A 12061-nucleotide genomic window follows, 5' to 3' on the forward strand; every position below is an offset into this window, starting at 1 on the left:
CCTTTTCCAGAAGGGATGCCACAGGCGTCCATGCAGGCAGCCGATCACTCCCACAACCCCAATCACCTCCCCAGGTGACAGCCCCTTCTCCGTATGGTGACACCGCTGCTGCCAACTCCAGTGCTGCCAGGAGACGTGGCACAGGCTGCGGTGATGTGTCATGGAGGCCGCCCTTCCCCCAGCACTGGAGAAATGGGGATGTTTCCCCCTGCTGTGGGACCCCCTCTCCTGAGTGAGTGTGGAAGCCATAGGCTTACTGCACCCCTCTTCGCCAGCCCAACGCACCCCACTCTCAGCTCTCTCCCACCAAAATGTAATTACCTTAAGAGCTCATTACGGGTACAGGATGTGCAATTACTGCCTGGAAATAATACACTATTTTTAGCCTGACAGAGGAAAAAGCAGCAGATTGACAAGAATTATCCCTCAAGCAAGAAGGCAACTGGGTGGTTAAAAGGGACTCTCTTCCTTTTGGAGAGGAGAGGCTCCTGTCCCTTCAGAGCTGCTGCGGTGGCCACAGCCTTGGGAATGCAGTGAATGACAGGCTGACTTCGAGTCACTGAGGAAACATCTGAGGCATCTTCTCCTCAGGCTTCTTTCCCCCATGGGAGAGCCGGGGGCAGAGTGGGGGGCAGCTCTGGGTGAACAAGAGGGGCTGAGCCCCCACAGTCGAACGACCCCATGTGCTGCAGGATCTGTCAGTCCCCTCTGCAGGTGCAGGAACAGACTTTACAGCCCCATCCTAAATCTCAGCTACAAACACAAACCTGGGGCACGTGGTACCTGCAGCCCCCTCCAGAGCCTCTCCATCAGCAACAACAGACCGAGACTGGCGCAGGGTGATGTCAAATGTGCTTAAAATGGGTATGGATAACAACACCATCAATGTTTTAAGGGCTTGAGTGAATCCATTGCTAACCCAGCCCCAGGCTCTGCCGGCCCTTCCCAGCCCATCCCAGCGGATGGGAGCCGGGTGAAAGCGCCGTGTTCTCACCCTGGTGTGTTCTCGCCCTGGTGTGTTCTCGCCCTGGTGCTCTCCCGGCGTTAGCTGACACGCTAAATAAAGGGCAGCGTAATTGCAGCACTTAGAGAGGAGTTGAGTGCATTCCAAGTGATCTCTTCTGGCTCCTGCCGTTTATCCGGTGATTTTATTTCCCCAAACACACCTAAAGGCGGCAGGGCCGTACGCACTCACCTCCCTGGCTCTGGGTGCTGCTCCATGCCAGCCTGCTCGCTCGGAGGGACACGGCAGCAGACCGGCACTGCATTCCTCTGCCCAGCACCACGTTCCTCTGCCCAGCACCACATTCCTCTGCCCAGCACCATGTTCCTCTGCCCAGCCACAGAGACAACACCGGGACAGGGAAGGAACAGCACAGGGCCTTCAGCAGCCTCTGGGTGCCAACGTGGCCAGGGCGCGGGGTGCACCAGCGCGAGTCTTCCCGGGAAGCGCCCACGGATCTTAAATAATCCCATCATAGACCCATTGAATCACAGACTGGGCTGAGTTGGAAGGGACCCAAGGATCACAGAGCTCCAAGCCCCCTGCCACAGCCCAGCCCTGGCCCTGGTCCAGCTGGGATCTGTGTGCATGAGACTGGCCAAGGAGAGCTGGGCCTGCTGCTGCTGCCATCGTAGGAAGCAAAAGGGGTACCGGCCCCATGGATGCCACCAGCCAGCGCTCGGAAAGCTGCAGACAGAAACAAGGTCGCCTTTAAATCACCAGCCCTCCCCTGCTGCATGTGCTGCTGCCTCCCCATGGCATGTGGCAGTGCCACCAGTGTCTGTGTACCCAGAACACGTACCCATCCCGGCACCCGCCCAGCGTGAAGAGCAACCTTGCTGTGCTGGCAGCGAGGTGCCCGAAGGCATGGGGGGAACCAGAGCTCTGGCCGTGGCTGCACGGGCAGGAGCCAAGGCTGGGTTCAGACAGTGGCCCCGGCAGCGTGGGGTCACGGGGGTCCCCGTGCGGAGTGAGGATGAGCTGGCATGGCTAACATCCCTTGCACTGCTACGGCCCTGGTCCTGCCCCCAACCCCATCCCTCTCCTCCCACAACGTTTCCTGGTGCCCTCACACTTCCCCTCCTCCTTTCCCTCTTCCAGCAGCCCCTGGAGCCTCTGGATTTCGGGGCCCAAAGGCGCTCTGTTCCTACTCCCTGCTCCCTTCTCAAGGCCATCGCTGCTCGCAGCCCAGCAGTATTAGTCAGCACGCAGCTAATGAGAGTTAAATCGATGCACAAAAAGCACCTGCTCAGCACGTTTCCTCCCTGTCTTTCCGATATAACTACCTTGGATTCGGGGGTTTTCCAGTCCCAGTACATTGCCCACTCTCTGAGCTAAGGATATAGATAATGTATAGCTGCAATCGCTATAAACTGCCTGATCCATAGATCCCAACAGTCTCTCTCAAGCTCCAGAGTGGCTTCATCCATTTAAATCATTTTTTATTAGAGAAAAACTTCATACAGGAGGGAAGATGGGTTTGGCTTTGGGATGGATCCAGGCTTGGTGCCAGGCCCTGCTCTAACCCCTGGAGAACAGAGGAACCCCATCGGTAGGACAGCTACGCTGCCCTGATTAAAGCCCTCAGTAACCACCGTTATGCAGCCAAACCAGCCTATTTCCAGCTGCAACACTGATCAAGTTCTGACATCCCATGTGAACACGAGGCCAACTGGCCTCCTGAAACATGGAGCCACGAAGCTTTTGTCAGTCATCCCTTTGGAAAACACCGCGTGTATCTGGTGAGACACCGGTCCCCTGCAAGCACTGGCCGGCCTGATCTCCCTGCTCCTGCAACATCCCGAACCAGGCTCAGACTCCTCTCCTGGCTCAGGAGCCCAGTGCTTACATTCCTGACTGCTGGATGTGGAAGATTACTCCCCGTGGCAACCCGACTTCCCGACGGGATGCTCAGGCGGTGCCAAAATCTGGATCTCCCAGGGAAAGCGCAGGGGTCTCAGTGCAACACCAGACTCCGGCTTGGCCACAGCCCACCCAGGAGCAGAGGAAGGCTCCAGCTCAGAAATCTAAAGAAAATATGTTTTAATTATTATATTCAAATGATTAGGGTGCAGCCAGCCCGCAGCTCTGAGCCCAGCAACACTGGTGAAAGGCATTCTTTAACCTCTGTGGCTGCACAGCATCCCATAAACATCCCATAAACCCAGATGGTTTGTCCAGCCCAGTCCCTTGCCTGTGGAAAAGCCATCCCCACTTACATGGGCACAGAAGATGGGACCATTTGGGAGGACAGACCCCCCAGTTCCCATGAGGAGAGCCGGGGATCCCCACAAGGGAAGGACAAAGCTGATGTCGGAGCGGCCAGAGGAGCTGGTAGCGTGAAGGCTGCTCCGCTTTACACACTGACTGTGCACAGCCAGCCCCATCCTGCTCGGCAGCGCAGCTCCTGATCTGCATCCGGAGAGACAGCTGCTGACTCCGCTGAGCGAGCACGGTCTTACCCTGCTTCACCCCGCTGTCCCTGACGATAGGGAGATGGGGAAGTGCGATGGCGTCTCGCACAGAATGGGCTGGGGGCTGCGCGCCCCACAGAATCCTGGCTGCTGAGTCACTTCTGCCAACAGAGACCACTGTGACCAGTGATGGTAATCTACAGGGATGGTAACTGCCCCAGTGCAATTAAGGGCAAAGCATGGTCTGTATCTTTAAAGGATGATGTGGGAGGAACAAAGCACCCGGCTGCTCCCCAGGATCGCACCGGTTCAGCTCACCCACAGTCACAAATACCCAATTTTTGCTTCAGAAAATGAGCCGTTCTCCAGGAGCTCCCCTGTCATCCATCTGCACTGGCCCTTCTCAAAAGCCCCCAGGCCAAGGGTCTGGCCATTTGTGCAGATGCTCAGTTCAGCCTTGGCTGTAATCACATCACAGACACAACCACCTCGTCCCCGAGCTGGAAAACCGCCCGGCCAGCCCCAGACCCTACAGGTCACCCCAGAAACAACCAAACCCTGGTGCATCTCACCAGGAAAGTTCTTGGAAAACCAGGTCATAGCAAAACCCCATGCCAGTGCCCAATAGGACAGAGAGATGGAATGGCACGTGCCCGTCATGTCTCCATGCAGACGTAGGGGATGAGGTCACAGTGACATCAGACCTCACTGATCTTCCTCCCGTTTCCAGCTGCTGCCAGAACAAAGGCAGCCAGCACTCTCCAGTCTGGAAGCAAACGGCAGAACGGATACCTAAAGGTACCACCAGTGGCAGGAACTCCTGGGGTCAGTGTCCCAAAGGGGCTGGGGGGACTCATTGGCACAGTGCCTGTGATGGATTACAGCTGGTTGAGGCATCGCCCTGTTTAGGCCAAAGCTCCAAGAAATGCTCCCAGTATCAATCCTGTTATGCTGGGACCAGGGACGGTGGGTTTGCCTTTCCCAGGGCTCTGCCAGCTCACGGCAGCTGCTGGGGTGACGATGGAGCTGTACAAATCCGGTTGGACGTCAGGAAGCCACCAAGAGCCCCGTCAGCCGTAACTCTACTGGCAGCTGGGTGGATGAAGAAACAAAGAGCATCACGTTTTCCTGAGCCCCGAAGTTTCCAGGAGCTGGTAGGAACAGCCACCAAAAATAACCAGAGCCCCCCAAACCCTGCCTCAGGAGGGGATTCAGCCCCGTCCCTTTCAGCCAGCCCAAGCCCAGCAGGATACACCCCAGCCCCCAGACACTGCGCCAGCCACAGCCTGCTGCCCGTCTCCTCCTCGCCATGCAGGAGCCACTGTCTGCAGATGCTGGGTTCCTCAGCCTCGTGGGCAATTCTGGATCATCAATATGAAATTGCTCTCGTGCTGCTGCCATCGTTTCCTCCAGAGAAACTTCAAAGAGAAGAATTTGACCTGAGACCTCCCCGTTTGTGGGAGCGGCTCCCAAGCTTTCTGTAACCAAACAGTCACCGGGGTTTTTTGATGGCAAACAAGTGGCTGATGACAGAAGCCCTGTTGGGTTCTCTCTGCAGCAGCACCCACGCCTGACCCCTGCACTAACAAGGTATTGTCTGTGCTCCACAGAACAGGCAGCACAGAAACCACTGTGCTCCTCGCTGGCAGAGCCCTGCTTGCTCCCCAGCCTCCTCCAGCACTGCGCTGCCATTCCCTCTGCCCTTCAGAAAGCAGGAGGATGGTGAGTTCAGGGGGGTCTGCTGGATGCCACCCCCCTCAGCGACAACTGTGAGGCAGAGGGATGGCTCCTGCTGGGGTGGGACCATGTGTGGGTGCTTCTTAGAGTGCTGGGCTTCCTGCTCACACTGTGCTCACCACTGCACACACGATGCTCCAAGGTGGAAGGGTTGAGCAGCCAAAGCTCCTCGGGGTGGATTTTGCCCAGAGAGTTTGGGTTTCCCCACCAACAAACCCTCACCTGTGTGGCACGATGTGAAGAGAAGAGCTGTCACACCATCCTGGAGCAGGCCAGGCCAAGCGCTGCCGGCTCTCTGGTGTCGCATCCCCCCAGCAACCGGGACTCCACATCCCACTGACACCCAAACAGGCATCCCCAGCACCCATCCGTGCTCAGGACCACCCACCCCCACACCAGCTATGGACACTTCCACAGACTGACGGCACCTCCCTCAGGACCTTGCCCTGACATCTCAGCCAGGGTCTTGCTCGTCACGGGCCTTTCCCCATCTTCACCGGTGGTGCCCGGGAGAACCCAGTTGGGGGTTTGGGTACCACAGGGAGCTGCTGAGTGTACCCCCAGTGAGGGACTGCAGCCCCCTGCCCAGCTATCGTGCATTGGGAAGGGGTTGGCTTGGCTGAAGGTGGCCACAGGCCTGATTCCCAAGTGCAGGATCACTTTAAGCTCCCGAAGAATGAGTCAAAAATTAAAAATAAGTGGGCTGCTCGAGGCGCTCTGACTGTTCCCCAGACACCCTCTCAAAGGCCTCCTACTGCATGTTACCCAAGTTTTACATGACAGAAGCAGAAAATTTCTCCTTTCACGACGCTATTGTGCATTCCTTCCAACCACGGGCTCACCGCGCGCATGCGCATCTCTCTCTGTCTTCAGCATCTTCTACGGGCCAGTGACAACCAGTGTGGCTCTTTCAGGAACCTGTCTCGAGGACCTCACCTTAAGAAGGACATTGAGGTCCTGAAGCGAGTCCAGAGAAGGGCAACTGGGCTGGGGAAGGGGCTGGAGGGCAAATCCTATGAGGAGTGGCTGAGGGAGCTGGGGGTGTTCATCCTGGAGAAGAGGAGGCTGAGGGGAGACCTTCTCCCCACCTACACTGACCTGACAGGAGGGTGCAGAGAGGTGGGCGATGGTCTCTTCAGCCAGGGGACAGGAGATGGGACAAGGGGAAATGGCCTCAAGCTGCACCAGGGCAGGGTCAGCTCAGATGTGAGGGAAAAGTTCTTCTCTGAAAGAGTTGTGAGGATGTGGCACAGGCTGCCCAGGGAGGGGGTTGAGTCCCCAGCCCTGTGTGTGTTTAACAGATGGGGAGATGAGGTGCTCAGGGATATGGTTTAGCACAGGACAGGAACGGTTTGATTTGATGAGCTTTTCCAACCTGTGGATTCTGGGATTCTGTTCCCTACAAGGTGGCAGCTGGAGGTTTCAGGGCAGGTGACATGGCAAAGCAGGCACGGAAAGTTCATGGGAAACAGACATTTCAGCTGGGAAGACACAGCAGCACTCAAAGGGCTCCCAACGTGTCTCCATAACAACTCGTGCTCCTGCTGCCCATTAACATGCAAGTAGATAAGTCACTGGTTTTCCAGGGGACATTCAGGGGGTGCCTTCCTCAGCTGCTGTCTGCACCCTTGGCGTTTAGTTATATCCTCGGAAAGGAACGTGAGAGGGAAGAGGAGATGAAGCCTCAGCTCCGTTGCTTTGCCTTCAGACTCCCCACACGCTGTGGGTGGGTTTCTTCCAAGCCCACAGTGTGTGAACGCCGGAGCAGGGCACAGTGGATCTGCCCTGCCGAGCGGGACGGATGGGGCTCTGTGGTGAGCACCCTGCCCACACTGCAACCACAGGCACTGCTTCCAAAGGCACCATCAGCAAACCAGCCACAGGCATTGCTCTCCCTGTGCCAGGACACACAGGCTGGGAGGGACGAGATCCTGCCCTCGCTGCAGCCCAGAGACTTTGCGGATGGGCTTCTCCGTGGCCTTGCCAGAGCCTCGCTGGTGCTGGGCTGTGAGACCGGGGATGCTCAGAGACGCGCGGTGTGGACCCACAGCCCTGGACACAAGGTCCACATCACTCTGCTCCTTGATGACAGGGTTTGCACCCCGGGTTTGGGCTGTGGGAGAGAGGGAAAGGCTCCAGGAACAGATGTAAACTTCTCGGCACGAGGCCTCGTGGCTTCCGGCGCTCTCGTCAGCCTCCGGTGCAGGACACATCACCTGGGCTCAGGCCCTCAGACAAGGGTCCCTGCAGCGCCAGCAGCGCCCTGCTAACCTATTTCCCAGCTAAAAGCCACGGGAAACTCTCCGAAGATAAAAAGATAAGGAAGAAGTAACCTTCACAGCAGCCAGCGCTGCCAAGCCCCACGGTTCCCCTTTGTGCTGACTGCCTGTTATTAATGGCCCTGTCAGGCCTCCTAATGAACTTTGTGCTTCATGTGGGAAGCGCGGGGTTCACCCAGGAGCACAGACAAGGGCCCGTTTTCATTTGTTTTCAGTCTTACATAAGGGAGTTCCTACGTTTGGAATCCAACCACATTTTTGTAGTTATCTCCTCGCATCCCCGCGTTCCGGCACCGCTGCTGGGGGCTGGAACAAAACCCCACTGTGTCCCGGGGAAAGAGCTCGATGCACGGAGCAATGGCAAATCATTAATTATTTGGAGCCTTTTATACCACCACTGACACCGCGGCGAAGAATTTAAACCATTCCCTCAGACAAGCAGCTCAGTCACAGCAAAACCACAGCGCCAGAGCATCGCCCCGGGTCCTTCAAAGCTCGCTTTATTCCTCGGGCAGCGGAAGGCAGCCGTGCTGGAACAGCTTCGCCTGCGCACCCAGAGACCCAGAGCCCGAATCTGGACAGAAATTAAAGGCACTGCCAGACCAGCTCCTTGCCATGGGATGAACGAAAAGCCCTTGGGGATGGCTGCCCCTCTCTACCGGCCATTCCACTCCCTGGGGCTGTGTTGGGGGATGGTGACTCCCACAGGACTGGGGTCCCCAGCACCCAAGGCCAGCAGCCAGCAGAACACCGAGGGATGGAGCATCAATGGCACCGCTGCGTTCTCGCACCTGGCGGTGCCCACGCTGCAAACCACTGCTCCCACCACTGCCCCCTCTGCTTTCTGAAGGTGCCTCTGTGGCATCCAAGGCCTTTCTGAGGCAAGCAAGCCCAACACCTTCTCATTCCAGCAGCTGCTGGGACCCCCCAAGTCCTGGTAGGTGGCTGAGACCCGCAGCCCTGCTCGCTGACAGGCACAAAGCCCCCTGGAGATGGGTGCTGGGACAGTGTCCTCCCCAAAACTGCAGGCTACTGGAACACACACAAAAACCCCAACACAAACCTGTTTATGCAGGTACCAACAGAGTGGCACACAGTCCCACTGCTCACAGCAGCCCTGATCCCAACCCCCAAACCATCCGAGCCCACCATGGGACCCAGGATGAGCTCCTCAGGCTCCTGCTCGAATGGGTTGTTCAGGGGTGGGAATTAGGGCATGAGAAAGGAAGGATTCATCCAAGCTCCAGCAAGGAGCCTCTCATTCCACACAAGTGTATTACCAACGTCAGCTTCGGGCAACCAAATAAAAAGGGCTTTATTCAGCAAGAGAATATTCCAGTATCACCTGGCAGCACCCAGCCCTCCTCACACACCTTCACCAAGCACAGCCAGAGGGTCATTCTCATGGGAGCTTTAACTGGTGCCGCCATCCGAAATGCCAGCAAGACCTCTGAGAATCGGCTCCACCTCTGAGGGCTTCTTTCTCTTCCCCAGCAGCACAGGAGCCAGCTGACGTGTCAGACAGGCGATGAGCCTGGGGGGGGTACGAAGCCCCTCTGCACCCCCCACGCTGCCGGGGCGAGCGGCACACAACCCAGGGGTACAGCAGCAAACCCACCCGCCACCAAGTTCCACCGAGCCGCCCCGCTCCGGCGATGAGCGGCGCTGCCCGTGGCAGCCGCCAGCCGCTCCGCTTCGGGCAGCTTCTACCATATTTAAGTAAAAATAGAACCACATAAATTAGAACCAAGAGGCGCAGAAACAGCCTGGGCGAGGAGAGGCGACGGGAGCCCAGCGAGACGGGGAACATCGGCGCTCGGGAGGGAATGACCTTCAAAACTCATTCGCCGCTCGCAGCCTGCGCCGCGCCGGCTCCGCTCGCTCGCGAGACACCCTTACGTCCCTACTCCTCACGCTTCGATTTTGCACCGACTATAAATGCTGGGCTGGTGAGGTAGGGCGGAAGCAGGGAGAAAACACATGGTGAAGTGGGGTAACCTTGCTGGCGAGGGTACCGCAGGCTAATCCCTGCCACCTTGGGTCGCGCATACTAAACACCGGGACTCGCTGTTTGCTATGCAGAATGGAAAAGAAGCGGCTGGAACAGGCCACCGGGTTGGGATTTTCTCTTAAAAAAAACAAAACAAAACAAAAAGGACATGCAAAATGCCAAGCACCTTGTTAAATCCTCCTAAGGAGAGAAAATCCAGATTTTCCCCCCCCCCCGTTCTGCTGATGCTTTCCCCAAGTCCAGCTTTCCATCCAATTCGCAGCAAAAACAACCTCCAAGAGACAAATTTGCTCATGCCAAATGAACTGGGTTGCCGTTACAGCTGTTTACTGGGTCACACTTTACAACTCAGGTGGGGGAGGTGAGGGAGGAAGGAGCATCAGCATCCCTCAGCCCTTCTTTTTTTTTTGCACAAACCAGGGTATTTATCCATTTTAGACGAGTTAAGCAGAAAGCGGCCGGTGCCTCCCGCAGCCTGCGGCACTCCTCGGTAGCCACACTTCAGCATCATCATTGAAAGCGTGTTTCTGCCTGTGAGTGGAAAGATGCTCCCTCCTCCTCCTCCTCCTCCTCGGAGTCGCAGGACAGGGAGAAGCGGGGAGACCCGCCGCAGGCCGGGGCGGGGGGGGGGGGCGGGAATCGTTGCTGTTTAGGTGTTGAGTCACCTTTACTCCAAACTCTGCCCTGAATTTTCCATTGCCTACGGACTGGGCTGAAGTCAGCCGGTACCAGCAGGAAGAGTTGCAAGCGCTATAGCGTTCCGGGTTTGGGCGAGCTCCCTCGCAGGGATGGCGGTAACTGTGGGAAGGGAGCGTGAGAGCAGCCGGTGCCAGGGATGCTGCTCCCGGCTCCCGGGGACGGGGAGCGTGGATCGCTCGTTTTCAGGAATAGGGCATCCCACGGGCTCTGCGCGTTGAGCGACGGCCCCACGCAGCCCCGGCAGCAACCTGGGGGATGGAGGGAGGGACACACGGACCCCGGGACCCGGTCCCGGCACACGGGAAATGCGCATCCCGTTCGCGCCGCTTCGGACCATTACAAAACCGAGCGCACATCAGGGCAGGGCTGGGGGTTGGCGGGGAGGCAGAGGGGGGCACCCCGGGAATCGGCGGAGGCCGGGGGGAACCCGGCTCTGCCCGGCAGCATCCCCCGCGCATCCCAGTCCAGCCGCGTCCCCGGGACTTTACTTTGCACCCAAGTCCTCCCCGCGATGCGCGGAGCCTCCGCAGCCGGCAAAGGAGGGCGAGCACCGCCCGGGCTCGGCGGGCCACGGCCGCGGCTCTCCCCGGCCCCGGAGCGGCCGTGCCGGGCTGCCCGCCCTGCCCCGCTCCGGGGGCCGCGGGCAGCACCGCGCCGGGTGGCGGCGGGCGGCTCTCCGCGCAATCCCCGCACGCCTCCGCGGCGGAGGAGGATGCGTGCGGCAGAGCGGTGCGGGAGGGAAGGAGGGAGACGCGCGGGCGGGGGGCTCTGCCCCGGGGCTCCTCGCCACCGGCAGCCGCGGCCCGACCCCTGCAGCGACGCTCCGGTCCCCTCCCGGGAGCCGGGGGGCGGCGGGAGCGGGGAAGGGGGGGGTCCGCCTTTGTTCGCGGCGGCGGGGCAGGACCGGGCCGCCCCCGCCGCTCCGCTCCTTTTGTCTGCCGGCTCCGGGCGGCAGCGCCGGCGGCTCCGGGGGCAGCGAGACTCCGGCGCGGAGCCGTCCCGCCCCCGCCGACCCCCCCCCCACCCCCCTCAAGCCCCGCGGGACGCTGACCTGGATGGTGCAGGTGTACTCGCTGTCGTCCAGCAGCCGCACGGTGCAGTTGTACTCGCGGTCCAGGTTCCTGCTGCTGCCACTCATCCACCTGCTCAGCATCTTCCCGGGGCGCGGAGCTGGCGCGGAGCGGGCGCGGAGCGGCGGGCGCTGCCGGCGGAGCCTCCGCTCACATCCCCGCTGCCGGCGCGGTGCGGGGCGGTGCGGGGCGGTGCGGCGCGGCGGGGCGCGCCCCCCCCCCCCACACCCCCACCCCCTCCCCGCTTCCCCGCTCCCCGCCCGGCTCGGCTCGGCTCGGCCCGGCCCTGCCCCCGCTGCGGGCCGAGCGGAGCGGCGCGGAGCGGAGCGCAGTGCCCGTGCCCGGGCCGCGGCGCACGGCGGGCGGGGTGGGAGGCAGGCCCGGGGGGGCGCCCGCCGCCGGCTGCGGGGGCCAATCTCGGCGCCGCGGCGGTGACGGGCTCCGCCGCAAACCAATGCGGCAGGGGAGGCGCGGATCCGCCGCCTCCGCCGGACAGCCCCGCGCGGGAGGGGGCTCCGCGGGCGCGGAGGGGCGGGGGGCGGTTGGGGAGGTGGGCGGTGTGAGCTGGGATGCTCCGCGCGGCGGGAGCGGTGGGGGGTGGGAGGGGGGGCGCGGGGTGCGGGGCTCCTCTGCAGGTGTCCTCAGCCCCCCCCCTCCTCCCCCCGCAACTTCTGGCCGCGGGGTCGACCCTGCTCCCCGCAGCCTGACACCCCCCCCCCCCCAAGGTGTGGGGGAGAAAGGGGGAGCAGCCCCCCGATTTGTGGGGGCAGCGGCGTCGAGAGCGCTGCGGTCGCGGTGGGCTTTGCGTGTCGGAAGCGGTCCGGGGCGGGCGGACCCGCAGCCCCGAG

General features: G+C 60.4%; 1 protein-coding gene across 2 annotated transcripts in view; it reads right to left on the reverse strand.

Annotated features, from left to right (window-relative positions):
- Positions 1-11296, reverse strand: part of FRMD5 (FERM domain containing 5) — a gene marked incomplete at both ends in the record, with an annotated part of 63361 nt that extends 52065 nt beyond the window's left edge. For both annotated transcript variants that reach the window (XM_084268323.1, XM_084268322.1), the window contains one exon: positions 11195-11296. In XM_084268323.1, the coding sequence (XP_084124449.1) occupies positions 11195-11296 (102 nt within the window). The remainder of the gene's footprint in view (positions 1-11194) is intronic.
- Positions 11297-12061: the final 765 nt, after the last annotated feature.

The sequence above is a fragment of the Gallinula chloropus genome (assembly GCF_964237585.1).
Source record: "Gallinula chloropus genome assembly, chromosome: 9".
Classification (NCBI taxonomy): Eukaryota; Metazoa; Chordata; class Aves; order Gruiformes; family Rallidae; genus Gallinula; species Gallinula chloropus.